Source organism: Embiotoca jacksoni, unplaced genomic scaffold (assembly GCF_022577435.1).
Source record: "Embiotoca jacksoni isolate LCO1_2020_lvr unplaced genomic scaffold, fEmbJac1.0.p SCAF_8, whole genome shotgun sequence".
Lineage (NCBI taxonomy): Eukaryota > Metazoa > Chordata > Actinopteri > Embiotocidae > Embiotoca > Embiotoca jacksoni.
In genome coordinates this window covers 15564599-15577838 of record NW_027185436.1, presented here as the reverse complement: position 1 = coordinate 15577838, position 13240 = coordinate 15564599, and the positions used below count along the sequence as shown (strand labels likewise).

At 42.2% G+C, this 13240-nt stretch overlaps 1 protein-coding gene and 1 long non-coding RNA gene across 4 annotated transcripts in view; one reads left to right on the top strand and one right to left on the bottom strand.

Annotated features, from left to right (window-relative positions):
* Positions 1-13240, top strand: part of arb2a (ARB2 cotranscriptional regulator A) — a 146886-nt gene that overhangs the window by 8212 nt on the left and 125434 nt on the right. For all 3 annotated transcript variants that reach the window (XM_069178250.1, XM_069178249.1, XM_069178251.1), the window contains exons 5-6: positions 8856-8921; positions 10480-10671. In XM_069178250.1, coding sequence (XP_069034351.1) covers positions 8856-8921; positions 10480-10671 — 258 coding nt within the window. The remainder of the gene's footprint in view (positions 1-8855; positions 8922-10479; positions 10672-13240) is intronic.
* Positions 1-13240, bottom strand: part of LOC138215832 (uncharacterized) — a 31473-nt gene that overhangs the window by 9454 nt on the left and 8779 nt on the right. The window lies entirely within an intron of this gene.

The window sequence follows — 13240 nt, the reverse complement described above, 5'->3', positions numbered from 1 at the left end:
AGAAACAAACATTTGGTAGCGGCAAAGCAGAGGCCCTGAAAGAACACACAGGCATTTAAACTAACTGAACTCGGGCATCTGAGGGGGGCCAAACATTTGGAGGAAACAAATAATGATCAAGCAAGATGTATGCAAATTATATTCATACTGTGATTAAAAAATTGACAGAAGCATCTTCTTTAGAGAGGGAAAAAGGAAACGGTGTCAATCCCTGTTGAAGCGAGCAAGTGTAATGAGAACAAATACTGTATGAATTGTGCTGCAGGAGATTAACTGGCTGAAAGAAAGGAGCACTACCTGAATAAGCAATATTATCTGTCTGTTGTTTTTAGGCCATAGATGATTCAAGAAAATGAATACCGTACCTCGCACAGCTTTGCAAGTACAAATGCTTTGTTTTTGCTGGTAAGAAAAATGCCCTATTATAAATAGACACAACTACTGAATTGTATGCCTTTGGTTGTAGAAGTAGGTTATGCTGCTTAGTCAGCCTCTTTATGTACCGGTTTAGGAGTGTGTGTCACACAGGCATATACCTGCATGCTTAATTCTGAAATTGTATAGCCGATACATGCATACATACATTTCTGCTTAGATTCGTCACTGTGTGCCATAGTTTGTCTGTCTAGTCCTTTCTCGCATCGCATCGCTTCATTTCTTTACGTCAGGCATGATGAGAGACTTTCTCAGATGTCATGAGAGTAAATGTAGAATAAGCCTGTATGCAGACAGGTCTGTTATGGGCCAACACCACTCTACAACACACCCAAATGTCCTCTATCAGCCTGCCACCTGAGACGGTCTGAGAACCAGCTACATTCAGCCTGAGAGCTGTGTGAGATGGCACAAGGACATGGGTGCATGTGTTTGCTCCTGGCAGTGTGAATAGAATGGCATCATCATTGCCCTGTAATGTTCCATCACATTCCTTTCTCTCCCTCCTTTCCTCCACACCTCTGTCTACCTCTCCCTCCCTCCTTTCTCCCTTTTTAGGATCTGTCTATCCTCACGCTTCTGTATTTTGTGTGGAGGACGCTGTGTGCACGCATGTGCTCGCGCGTTTGTGTGTCTGTGTACATTTGTGAGGGGGCTAGGGGGTGCCGGCTGTATTGTCAGACACATCACAGCACCAGATGTCCAATTTGCACTTCAGCCTCGTCTGAATGGAGGGACAGATAGAAAGAGGGAGAACGAGGATGTTGGTGTGATGGCCTCCAAGCAAAAGAAAAAGATGGGAACAACATTTGGGTTGAGCAAAAGAGCGGAGAGTCCTTTTTCCTCCATAGAAAAATAACTCCGAATTTTTTGCAATGTATTAATGGTACAATTTAGACAGATTTGCAGATGGTATTTCTGAGAAGCTGCAACGGTTCTCTTTGTTTGGGAACCATTGACTATATTTCTGTACATGTAGGTGAAGAGCAAATACAGTGCACCCGGATGTATCTGGACTTATGTACTTATGTTATATTTCCGTTCTTTATTTTTAATAGATTTGCAAAAATGTTAAAAAAGGAAAAAAAAAAAAAACTTTTTTCATGTTATTATTATTATGGGGTATTGTGTGTAGAATTTTGAGGAAAAAAAATGAATTTAACCCGTTTTGGAATAAGGCTGTAACATAACAAAATGTGGAAAAGTGAAGCGCTGTGAATACTTTCCGGATGCACTGTATGTGCCAGGGCTGCAGTTAAAAAACTATTAACCATCAAAGTAGATTGCAGCCTTATTTGTCAGTCCTTTTTGATTTTTGTAATGCAATAAAAATCATGAAACAAACTTACATGAATATAAATTGAGATGGAATTACATGAGGTCATTCTATGATGAAAGAGAAATATAACTAATAGAAAATGCCCAAGATACTGCAGCCATTAGAAAGAGCAAAGGGAAAAAAGAAAGAGGAGTGGATAATTTGATAGAAGATGAAAGACTGTGACTGTAATGTGAATAGATAAACATGGTGACACACTTAATGTATAGCACATATGTTTACCTGCATCAATAAAACAAATTCAAATGCATAATACTGTGGCTAAATAGAGGGAAATTAAAACTCTCACTTATTGAAGTTTAGGAATTCACTTATTAAAGATGTGCACAAGGCAGGCTGAGTTAAAGGGAATAGAAAGGTACATAAAACAAACTGTTTCACTGTACTATATAAGTGCAGTCTGCTGAATCAGTGCAAACATACAGTGGAAGAATGGTGCTCCTCAGAACCATGAGCTCCGGTATGAAAGCCTTTGAATGTGCTCGCGTTAACTATCTAAAATAAAGGTTTTCAAGGGCAGTTAGGTTATTAGGTCCCCAGAGTCAGCTCCCTGACTGATGCTTTTATTATGTCTCTGTGTAGTCTGAAGGTATGGCAACGGTATAAGAAAGGGCATTTCTCGTTGTCTGTCTCTGGATAAGTATGACTAATAAGAACCCTGCAAATTAAATATCCCTTTATGTAGTTAATACACTCTACAAAGAGGTTAAGCACTGACTTAGAGAATCTTATTCTGTGGTTTTCCGGTTTGTAAAATTGTTGTATTGGTCTAATATATTCTTTATTGTCTTCTTCTTTTTTTTTTGTTGTTGTTGTTGTTTGTATTCAAACTCAAACAATCAAAACCAAGACTGAAAAACCCACAGACTACTGGTGTCGTGATATTTTCCATTCCTGACTCTGACCGTTATCATAATGGCTGTATTACAACTGTAATACAGTGCAGGCTATCTGTGCAGTGTTGCTCAGTGCAGCAGGGTCACTTCAGCCTGTGTAGGTGTCAGTTGTAGTCTAATTCCTGTGATTCGGTGATGAATTTCTCTGATAGAAGACAAGCATAGGGTCTGGCCCAGATGGAGCTCTATTAAGCTGTTAATAAATGAGGATTCTTCTCTGCTCTGTCTGCATCTGTCGAATGGAAGGCACACACAAATTTGTAAACATACACACACACACACACACACACACACACACACACACACACAGTCGGAATATTATAATGAAGTAAAGCTAGCCAGATGGCTGAATTAGAAAGCGTGCTCTCTCACTCTTGCTTGCTCTCTCCCATTTTCCCTCTGTCTCTTCGTCTCTGTCTCGCAGTCTCCCGGTTATCTTTTAAGGCCTTGCTGAAGTCTTCGTGAATTGGGGTCCAAAAGTCTGACACCACTAGTGAAGAGACTGCTATTTTTGCATGAATTTTTAATTCGATACAAACCTTTTAATAACAAATGGTGCTTTAAGGGAAACTTCGGGTCCAGTTTGAAAATATTTCCCATCATTTTGGTTCTAAATGACTAATGGGGGACAAGACGTTTTGAAATTGGTCCAGTATCGAGGGAGAGCACTTCAACTTGCAGCAGTTGAACAGGCTGCAATGTAATATTTTGGGGAATTTCCTGCAACGACTTACCTCTTTTGAGATTTCAGAGTTTCTCCTCAAGTGAGTCTTAGATTTTCCCTGTCGACTGCATGCAGTTGAATATGTCTGGGTATGCAAACACCAATTGTAGTATAAACAGGACCACATCCTTTGAGTCCTCTGCTCTCTGCAACAATATTTTGGAGTATATTTAGGCCTTTAAAGAGCATTGAAATAAGTATTATAGGTCTATAGTGAAGAAAATACAATCTTTATCCATGTTTGATAAACAACACTTACCAACAAGCGATGGATACAAGTGCTATGAGTTGGCTAAAAAAATTCATGGCGCAGTGTTGCGTCCAGGCCATGCTGGGAACCCTAGAGACAGACTACTATACTGTACTTAAAGCACCAGGAGGCCCCATAACAGTTGTGGACTAGTTTGTCGGGAAGCTAATGGGATCTCTCTAAAGAGGAACTATAAATGACAGCTGTCTGCCCTGAGTCACCGACTGCCATCACGTCTCCATTCCCCAAACACTTTAACACCGCTGCTGCAGCTTCTGCTGAGAGCAGCGAGGAGGAAGCAGACACAGTCAGGCAAAAATGGTTGCAGGGAGTGTGGGTGACGTGGATTTCAGTTGTTGAAAGAAAAGGGAATTGGACAGGGGATGGGGGGGTGGAGGGTGGATGTGGGGTTTGGGGAGGTGTTAGAGAAAAGACAGGAGGGCTGGTAGTTACAGCACAGACATCTGTCGCTGCTGCAGACACCCACGGTGGCACACAATGCTTTACTTTGAATTAGCCCTCTGCCGGCTTCTCAGTTAACACCTGAGGAGGTCATTATGACGCCATTAGGAAGAGCAGTGCAGGGAGGGCAGAGAGAGAGAGAGAGAGAGAGAGAGAGAGAGTGTGAGAGAGGGATATCTACTGTAAGTGTAAACAGTCTGTCTGTCAGTCTGTGTCTGAGAACTTTCTCTTCCCCTGGAGAGCCCTCTCTCCTCTGACAGAAGAATGACAGAGACCTCATGGGAATTACAGCACTCTCTCTCTCTCTCTCTCTCTCTCTCTCTCTCTCTCTCTCTCTCTCTCTCTCCCGCCCTCCCTCTCTCCCTCTCTCCCTCTCTCTTTGTTTCCCACGTGGACTGACAGATCACAAATTCACAACAATAGGGCCTATTTTAATACATTTTCTGTTGGTACACGAGGCTGACTTAAAATAAACAACCTTTCTATTGCCTCACGCTCTCTCTCATTTTCGCAGCCTCTCTCTTTCTGAGCATGCTTTGCTCTTGTTGCCACTGTTGTTGTGTTGCATTGTTCTGGGGGATTTTCTCCTTTTTTCTTTTTCTTCCTTTCCTCTATTCTCTGGAGAAGAAGGAATGCTTTCCTGGGTGCAGTCAGTGATACGGCAGCTCTTTCAGTTTCATTATATAAACAGCTTTGATGCCTCTTCTTGCTCTCTGGTTTCTATGGCTAAGTGGCTTTTGGAGAGGGCTCTGGACTAGAGAGACAAGAAGTGTGTGTGCCTGTACATGAGTTTTCTTGTGTATGTGTGTATACAGTATGTGTTACTGTCTATAGTATATTTATGCACATGGTTTTCACTCAGGGATAGTTTTTCAGATAAACCAGTGTGGCTTCATGAGCCCCAGTAAGTGTGAAAAATTACATTTAAACCAAAGCGCTCCCAAGGCCTTAAACCAGCGCCGTAACTGTGACTTGGGATGATTTAAAATTTGTCTAAACAAATTTCGTGCGGTGGCAATTGATTAAATATTACTTGTTCTGAAAGACTTTAAAAAAGAATGTTCATGCTTATTATGTAAATAAGTTAATTATAACTGTCTTTGCTAATTAAAGTTCATTGACATGGTTCATATTTCATGATGGTCTCTGACGGCTGGTTTTACACTGTGGTGTTCCCTCGCTTGTTTCCTTTGCCCTTGACCATCTCAACTATGACCATTCCTGCCTCCTTCTCATCATCTCTTGACTCCTGTTCCTCTTTTCTCTTCATATTTGCTTTACTCTAGATTGTCTTATTCCTGTTCCTTATCTCCTCATCTTTCCTGCCTCTTGATCTCTCCTCCACTTCCTGTCTTGCTTCTCTTCCTCCCCACGTTTGTTTTTTTGTCTGCCTGGGAAGGATCATCCCCCTATTGCCGCAGGTGCGGTCAGCCAAACCAGGCATGACTGCTGTAATCAGTGGGAGAGCACACATGCATGCAGATAAACACACGCGCACATAAACTGATACATGTGCACACACACTGTGGGAGGTCTTTCTTTCTCTGTAGTGAGGAGTTGAAAAACATATCTACTTGCAGCAAACGGTCTTCATTAATACTTTGGCCTGGTGTGTGTATGTGAGCGATGGGGAGACTGTTATGGGGATGACCAGAAGTTTGCGAGGAGTTGATGTCACAGCCCACCCACTTGAAGGCCTCTTATCAAGGCCATGCACTGTAATGTTCTCTCTCCCCCTCAATTCCTTCTTCCACCACTCCTTCTCCTCTCAGCTGTTCACCGCAGTGGGAGCTGGCACGAGTCTCTGTCTCCTGGGGATTACTTCGCCATCTCTCCCTTCTTGTCTTCTTTCTTTCCTCCCACTGAGCCTTCTCCTAAGTCCTTCCTTCCTCCCTGATCCCCCTCTTCTTGGTTCATCGCCACAATGCTTCCTCTGCACAAACAAACCACAGACTCAGAGGTGACCTCAGCTGCCGAAGGTCTATATCAGACTGTCCCATGATCTCTCTCACGCTCGTGTAGAAAGCTTGCTGTTTGAGGATACTGTCGGTTGTGTTCATCACTCTGTGTGAGTGTCTTCAGGGGAAACTGTGGCTTTTTGGGGTGACTTTGGGTGCAGTGTGGGAGTTCAACTTTATAATAATAGACAGAGAGAATCCAAGCTTAGATTGGTATTTAAGATAATGCACCTGTCTCTTGTCAGCCTGATGTTCCATATTTATTATTGATAAAAAAAAAAGAACTTTGTGAGCATATTTATGGTAGTGAAACCTATTGATTTCAATTGATTTTGCCTGCCCCCCCACACACACCCACCCACCCCTTTTTTCTATTTCTTTCTCTTATCCCCCTCCCCTCCCTTCCCTTCTCGTATCTTAATATTACATGCCACTCCTCGTGCTTGTTCTATCGTTCGATGCCGACAATGCAGACACTCGGCACTGCCTCCTGCAGGCATTTCATTAACGCACTAATAACACATTGGTAATTAGGTGACAAAGAGGCCTTTCTTATTGTACTGATCAGCTGCTGAGACGTAGTCCTCAGAGGCCGACGCAGAAGGAGGTTGCCTGTGTGTGCATGTTTGTGTGCGCATGTATGCTCTGAGTCTATTCCATTGTTACTAAAAAACTATTTGGATGTCGGTCCTGTAGAATGCCGCTTCTGTCCCTGCTCAGCTCTTACTGGATCTTTACATTATGAACTAAAGCATGCAGATATGATGACCTACCAGCGTATGTACAAGATTGGATATTAGATTATTATTGACAATCTACAGTATCTTTTTATCAGTGGAAATGTATTCATACAGTGAAACTATTGCCTTTTTTTCCACTTTTTCTTATTCCCCATCCGTCTCTCTTCTCATTCTATATCAGATGGTTCTTGAGCCACCTGAGGCACAGAACAAATAACATAGTGCAAATGAAATTTCCTGTGAAGCTTATTGATGTCATTAAACACAAGCATACTGAGGCCGGGAATCATTTTAGTCTTCATCAGACCAGCTGACATTTTAGTGAATTAGCTGTTGGAGGTTTAGTGGGGGTGAGGTGGGATTGTTTTTGCTCCTCTCGTCCCCCCGTCCTCACAGGGTCAAATGGTAGAATCGATCATTTAATTTTGTCCGTCTGCTGGCCTTTGATTGGCTGTCATAAAGCTAATATGTGTCTGATACGTAATGTTATTCTTGTATGTTGTTCTTAAGCAGTAAATTAAATTAGCATTGAGTTCATTTTGAGAATAAAAGAGTATTGCATTATGGTAGTGGGATTATCATGAGAATTCACATTTGACTTTAAAGGAAAAGGCTTTTTTTTAATACCTAGGTTGCATTTGCCATTTCAAAAGTGTAAGGAGTTTGAAACATGCAATTTAGGGATATGCATAATGTCATTGTCCCATAGTTGACATTTCAAAGTGGTGTAAAGAATATGTTTTATTTTTTGTGTGCCAAAAGTTATCAAACCTAACCAGATCATGGCCTGATAGGATCCCATTAGTTTTTTTTTCTTTTTTCTTTTGGTACTAATCCATTACATCTTCATTAAATAATTGTTTTTTGATGGTACATATTGATATTTAGAAAATTTGTAAATAGCCAAATATTTCCTTTTTAAAAAAAAAATATTTCTGCTGATATTTTTAATGACCAATCCCTTTAACATCGAATGTGTTCCCTTTTTCCACACAGTAATGACATCTGAGCATCATCCCACTCTGTGCTGTGAGACATGACAGTCTGTAGTTGATCCTTGTTTATGTTTGAGGTCAGTCAGTTCAGCGTGACTGGAACTCGGACACACTTTGTAGCCGTGGCGCCACTGGTAGCCTTTGGTTTCCTGATTTAGTAAGGCTGGTGCTTCGACAGCTAACCAAAGTGAGACTTCACAGCAGAGCATAACAGCGTCGCTCCGCTCTCCCTGTGGTCCATTCACTACACACGATATTGTTGCGACATGTGCAGGACACAGAGTTTGTCATCCCATGCGTTGAGAAAACATCATAACAGCAGCAAAAGCTCCACCATAGTTATTATGCTTGTGGTTGTGTGCTCTGTCATCTGTTATCACTTGTAACTCCTCTGTCTCTCTCACACCTGATCAAAAATTTAAATCTGTTCCACAAAGTGCTTCACTCTGTTCTCAGCTGAGCAAGACGTTGGGAGAAGAAAAGAAGGAAAGAAAAAATAAGGAAAATGGAAAAGAACGTTGTTAATGTCACTGAACCATGAAAGGCTTGGCCCGGGGTTGGAATGACTCGGTATACAAGGTTCTTTAGTGCTGTGGCTGCGGGGATAAACATAACTTACATCAGCCCTTCGCTTGTACAGGAGATTTCCTCTCCTGGCACTTACAACCTCAACATTCTCACCGCACTGTGATTCTCACTCACACACACACACACACACACACACACACACACACACACACACACACACACACACACACACACACACACACACACCGCACATAGTACAATCCAGACCCTTTCAAGTAGCTCATGTACACGCATATGCACACACACACCAGAGGGCAAATGAGGGTTTTGAATAGTATTTTTTATTCTGTTTGTAAGCATGACAGTGGATGCTATTACTTGTTCACACATGCACAAAGAGTTTAGTTGGCTTTTGTTGGATGGATTTGTATCAACAGCAATAATAAAAATATTAATTGCATTAGACTGTATTATCATTGTAAAGTCTGACTGTGTGTGTATGTTCTGTGGATTTTTTTCTCTCTCCAGATCATCACTCAGTATGTTTATGAGCTGTTGGAGAAAAAGTGCAACATGACTAAAGCAATCCTGCCAGTAAGTACCCACAGTGAAAAGAGGCATTTTCCTCTTTGATTTATGCCCTTGAAGATTAAAGGGAGTATTAAATATGAAAATTGACGTAAATGCCTAGGCTTCAGAGTGTGATTATGATATTGAGTGTCCTGTTTAAAAAAAAAAAAAAAAAATGAGGAAAAGGGGATTGCAAGGAGTCAGCTCTCCCAATTCTCTATCAGTCTTTGTCTTTCTTATTCTATCTCACTCAGTTTCTCTCTTACTCCGTCTTTCTTTCCCCCCTCCTCTTCCCACATCCTTTGTGCAAAAGTGTCTCCTCAACAAATTAACTGTATTGTGACGTGTCATTTCAAAGGCACAGAGGCGCAGCATGCTGATGCTTAATCTGTTTTGCATTCAATTGCGCTGAAGGGGACTTTCTACTCTGCCATCGTGGAGTTATTCTTTGCCCAGCTCATCCAGGCTCAGAGCACACACTTGATCCCTTTTATTTGTTGTTGGAAGCATGTTTGTGTCTTTTTTGCCTCCCTTTACCTCTCCATCCCTGCTCTTTTTCTGTTCATAAAAGTAGTGATCATTTTTCAGACCACGTTTATAGGGATGTTAGGCAGCGCTGGTGTTTAGAAGCATGCCAGAGTTAGCTCCAGCACTAACAGTGTCCATAAATCACCTAGCCAGAGTCAGCGCCTTTCATTAGCCCCCATACACTTTTACTGGTTTATCTGCCTGGCCTATTTATCTCATTATTCCTCTGGAAAATTGCTCTGTTATGCTTTTCTGCTGCCCACCCGCCTGCACGTATATGGCGTGTGTGTGTGTGTGTGTGTGTGTGTGTGTGTGTGTGTGTGTGTGTGTGTGTGTGTGTGTGTGTGTGTGTGTGTGTGTGTGTGTGTGTGTGGGTGGGTGGTGGGTCCGTCCACCTGCGTAGCATTGAACTTGTGACCGCAGATTTTAAGAAGATTAACCACAGCCAAGTATAGGGAGAGGGTATGAGGGAGCACAAGAGAATAAAGGGTAAGATTTTCTCCCCCACTTGGCTCTCTTTGTCTGTTTGGATTAAGTTCTAGCAGCTGCCACCCATGGCTTTTATGGACAGTGTTTGTCTCCTTAGAGATTCTTCTAGGCATATTTGGGAGGGATGCAAAGAAGCATGGGATGTGGATGGAGCACATGCACACACACACACACACACACACACACACACACACACACACACACACACACACACACACACACACACACACACACACACACACTGACTCACTCAGGCTCTGTGTGTCTGTTACTTTCTGTCTCTTGTTTTAATGACACAAAGACTGTTTTCTGATTATTGATGGGTAGTATACTGATGCATATAAGTCCACAGAAGAGAAGGCTGTTTCTCCACAATTGAGGCACATTACACAAGACATTCTTAAAATGTTTTCCCATATCAGGTATCAGGTGATTCTTTGAAGCAACAGAAATCAGAGATCTAACTACAAAAATCACAATGTCATCATTCTGTGCATTTGCAGCTGTTGACTGATATTTTGAACGAGTTAAATATTACTGACACATGGTTCTCCTGAATGTTCAGGTGGATGCTACAGAAGATGAACCCACCAGTTTTATCTACCTGAGCCCAGATGCCTTGTCTAACCCATCCAAGCTGCTGGTGCTGATCCAAGGCAGTGGCGTTGTGCGTGCTGGTCAGTGGGCCCGTAGACTAATCATCAACCAGGACCTGGACTCAGGGACACAGATCCCCTTCATTAACAGGGCCATGGAGGTAGGAGGCACAACAAAAGAAGTTCAAGCTGTTTTGTTGTTGTTTTTCTGATCTTTGAACCAAGCTTTTATGTTTCCATGATTCACTGTTTCATTTTCTCATTTTATTCTTTGCAAAAAGTAGAAACTGAGATACATTTTTGGTTTGCAGGGTTTTATGGGTCTCCGAATGAAAAAGTCGCCACAAAGCCGAACCGTCTCTGCCAGAGTGGTTAGCCTAAAGGGATATTGGTGTGACAAGTGTAACACAGTTTATTTGAGGGGCAGGCTTGAATATTTGAGGCTGTGGAGGCCGTTGTGGCACAGTCAGAAGCAGACTGTCATGGTATTTAGTTTTGTGGGTACAGTAAACATTTGTTGCTGCATGCAGCCTTTAATACCTTAGACTCTTGATGTACTATATTGACTTAAATCAGTTTAACTTCATTGCACAATTTGCACAAGTGTGGACTGGAAAGAAAACTTTGCCCCGGGGTCATAAGAGAAGTTATAGGATGCTGACTAATTTCAACATCCCACAGCATCATATAACCACAGAGGCAAAAAATAAGGAGCAGACATTGAAGGAACACGTGCAAACATAAACTCCATTACTCTACAGTTTTCAACCCAGAATTGCGGCTTATATTGTCTTGTTAGTGAAATTAACCATATTGCTCAACATGATCAATTTATACAATAAAAAAAATTCATGGTTTCCTATGATGCATGATTCCTGTGTGTTCATGTGCGACTGAGATGAGAGAGAGATGGAGATAATGTAATGTAAAATATAGATTCGTTTTTCTTACCCTACCATATGATCACCTACAATTGTATACATCCATGTGTCAGCAAGCAAAAGGTGGCTCTGCCTGTCTTATTATTTTCCTCCCAATCTCTTTGCTCATTTGTCAGCCTGGCCGCGACTACCTGTGTAATTTCATCGGCCTGCTGTTCAAATTGACTTAGGGGAGATCCTGCACTCCCTCTCTCCCTCATTCCATCGTTTCGTCCATCTGAATACCATAAAGACTTTACCTGCTGTGTAAAGCCCTCTCCTGCTGCGTACAACAATGGGAGAGGTCGGGGTTGCATACGTGTGTCCCTGTGAGCTAACGAGTGATTCAGGTATCCTAAAACTGTCTGATACAGTTACCCCGGCTGGGCCTACAGTTGGAGAAGGCAGGTTTGTGCTGCAGTGAGCCAAAGTGACAGCTTAGATATAGAGAATGTGGTGTGTGTAGTGCGAGTGTTGCCCATTCATCATAGTAAACAAGAAATCGTGTTCTTGCACCCTGACAAATCATCATCCAGGCAGTTACCACACACCAGCCTTGTACTCTGTGTGTGCAATGGAAAGACAGCTACACACACTTACAGTCAATTCATGCTGTCTGCATCTATGATGGATATGTTGATGTATTCGGTGGTATTAGAATATTTGAATAGTCATTAAAATAAAAAGTAAAAAAAAATAATTAGCGTATGCGGCTTTTCTTATTTTCCCCTGTTCTCCCCAGCCTTAGGAAATGACACCATAATGACTAGTGGAAAATATTTATTGACAGAGCCTTTTTGGAACCAACCTCTGGCGGGCCTCGGACATTTTGCAATTTAAGGCACTTCCGCATTGGCATCGTATTTCAGACCCTGAAGCTCCGTCCAGTTTTATATACAGTCAGTGGCTATGTTCCAAGTGTGTGAACTTATTAACACTCAAATTTTGAGTGCATAAGTGCGTTCACATTGTCAAGTATGGAGACACAGTTCACTGTAGGTACCTGGATAATACACTCAGAATGTCCTTTGGAACACAGCCAATGGTTTTTAACCGGCGCCCGGTTGTAATGCATTACTCCTGTCAGAAGACGTCGGTAATGCACCTAAAAGTTGTCGGCGAGCCGCCATTAAACAACATGCGGCGAAGAAGAAGACATTGCTACCAGGTCCCGGAGCTTTGCCCAGTAAAACTGCGTAGCGCTGTGAGATTAGATGCTGCGGTGCGAACAGGAGAAACATTTAAAGACGACAGCCGTCAAAATGTTCGGTGTGGAACTTCTCAACATAAGTGCAGTGCAAACACTGCAGGTAAAGTTAGCATATAAGTCTACCACTGCTAAGCACGGTCAATATGGTGAAGCAGCGAGCAGATCAACAACCAGTGGCGAGAGGAAGTGAATATGATGTGGGAACAACGACCCTAATTCAAAGATGAAGCTGAAGAGAGGCTTCTCATCAGATTTGTCCAAGGCGAGGGTTTTAGATGTTTGATGGCATATGCTTGGCCTGAGTTTGCTGTGCAAGTGGGTCTCTATTTCTTCTTTGTGTGTGTGTGTGTGTGTGTGTGTGTGTGTGTGTGTGTGTGTGTGTGTGTGTGTGTGTGTGTGTGTGTGTGTGTGTGTGAGAGAGAGAGAGAGAGAGAGAGAGAGTGTACACATACGGGCGGGAATAGTCGTTTAATGGTAGATTTGTTCTGATTATCGAATAATCTTTTGCTCGTAATACCTATCCCTAGTATGTGTTTTACATTAATGTCATACCATGGGACTTGTCTTGATGTCTCTTGAAGTGAATGTACAGGAGTTACA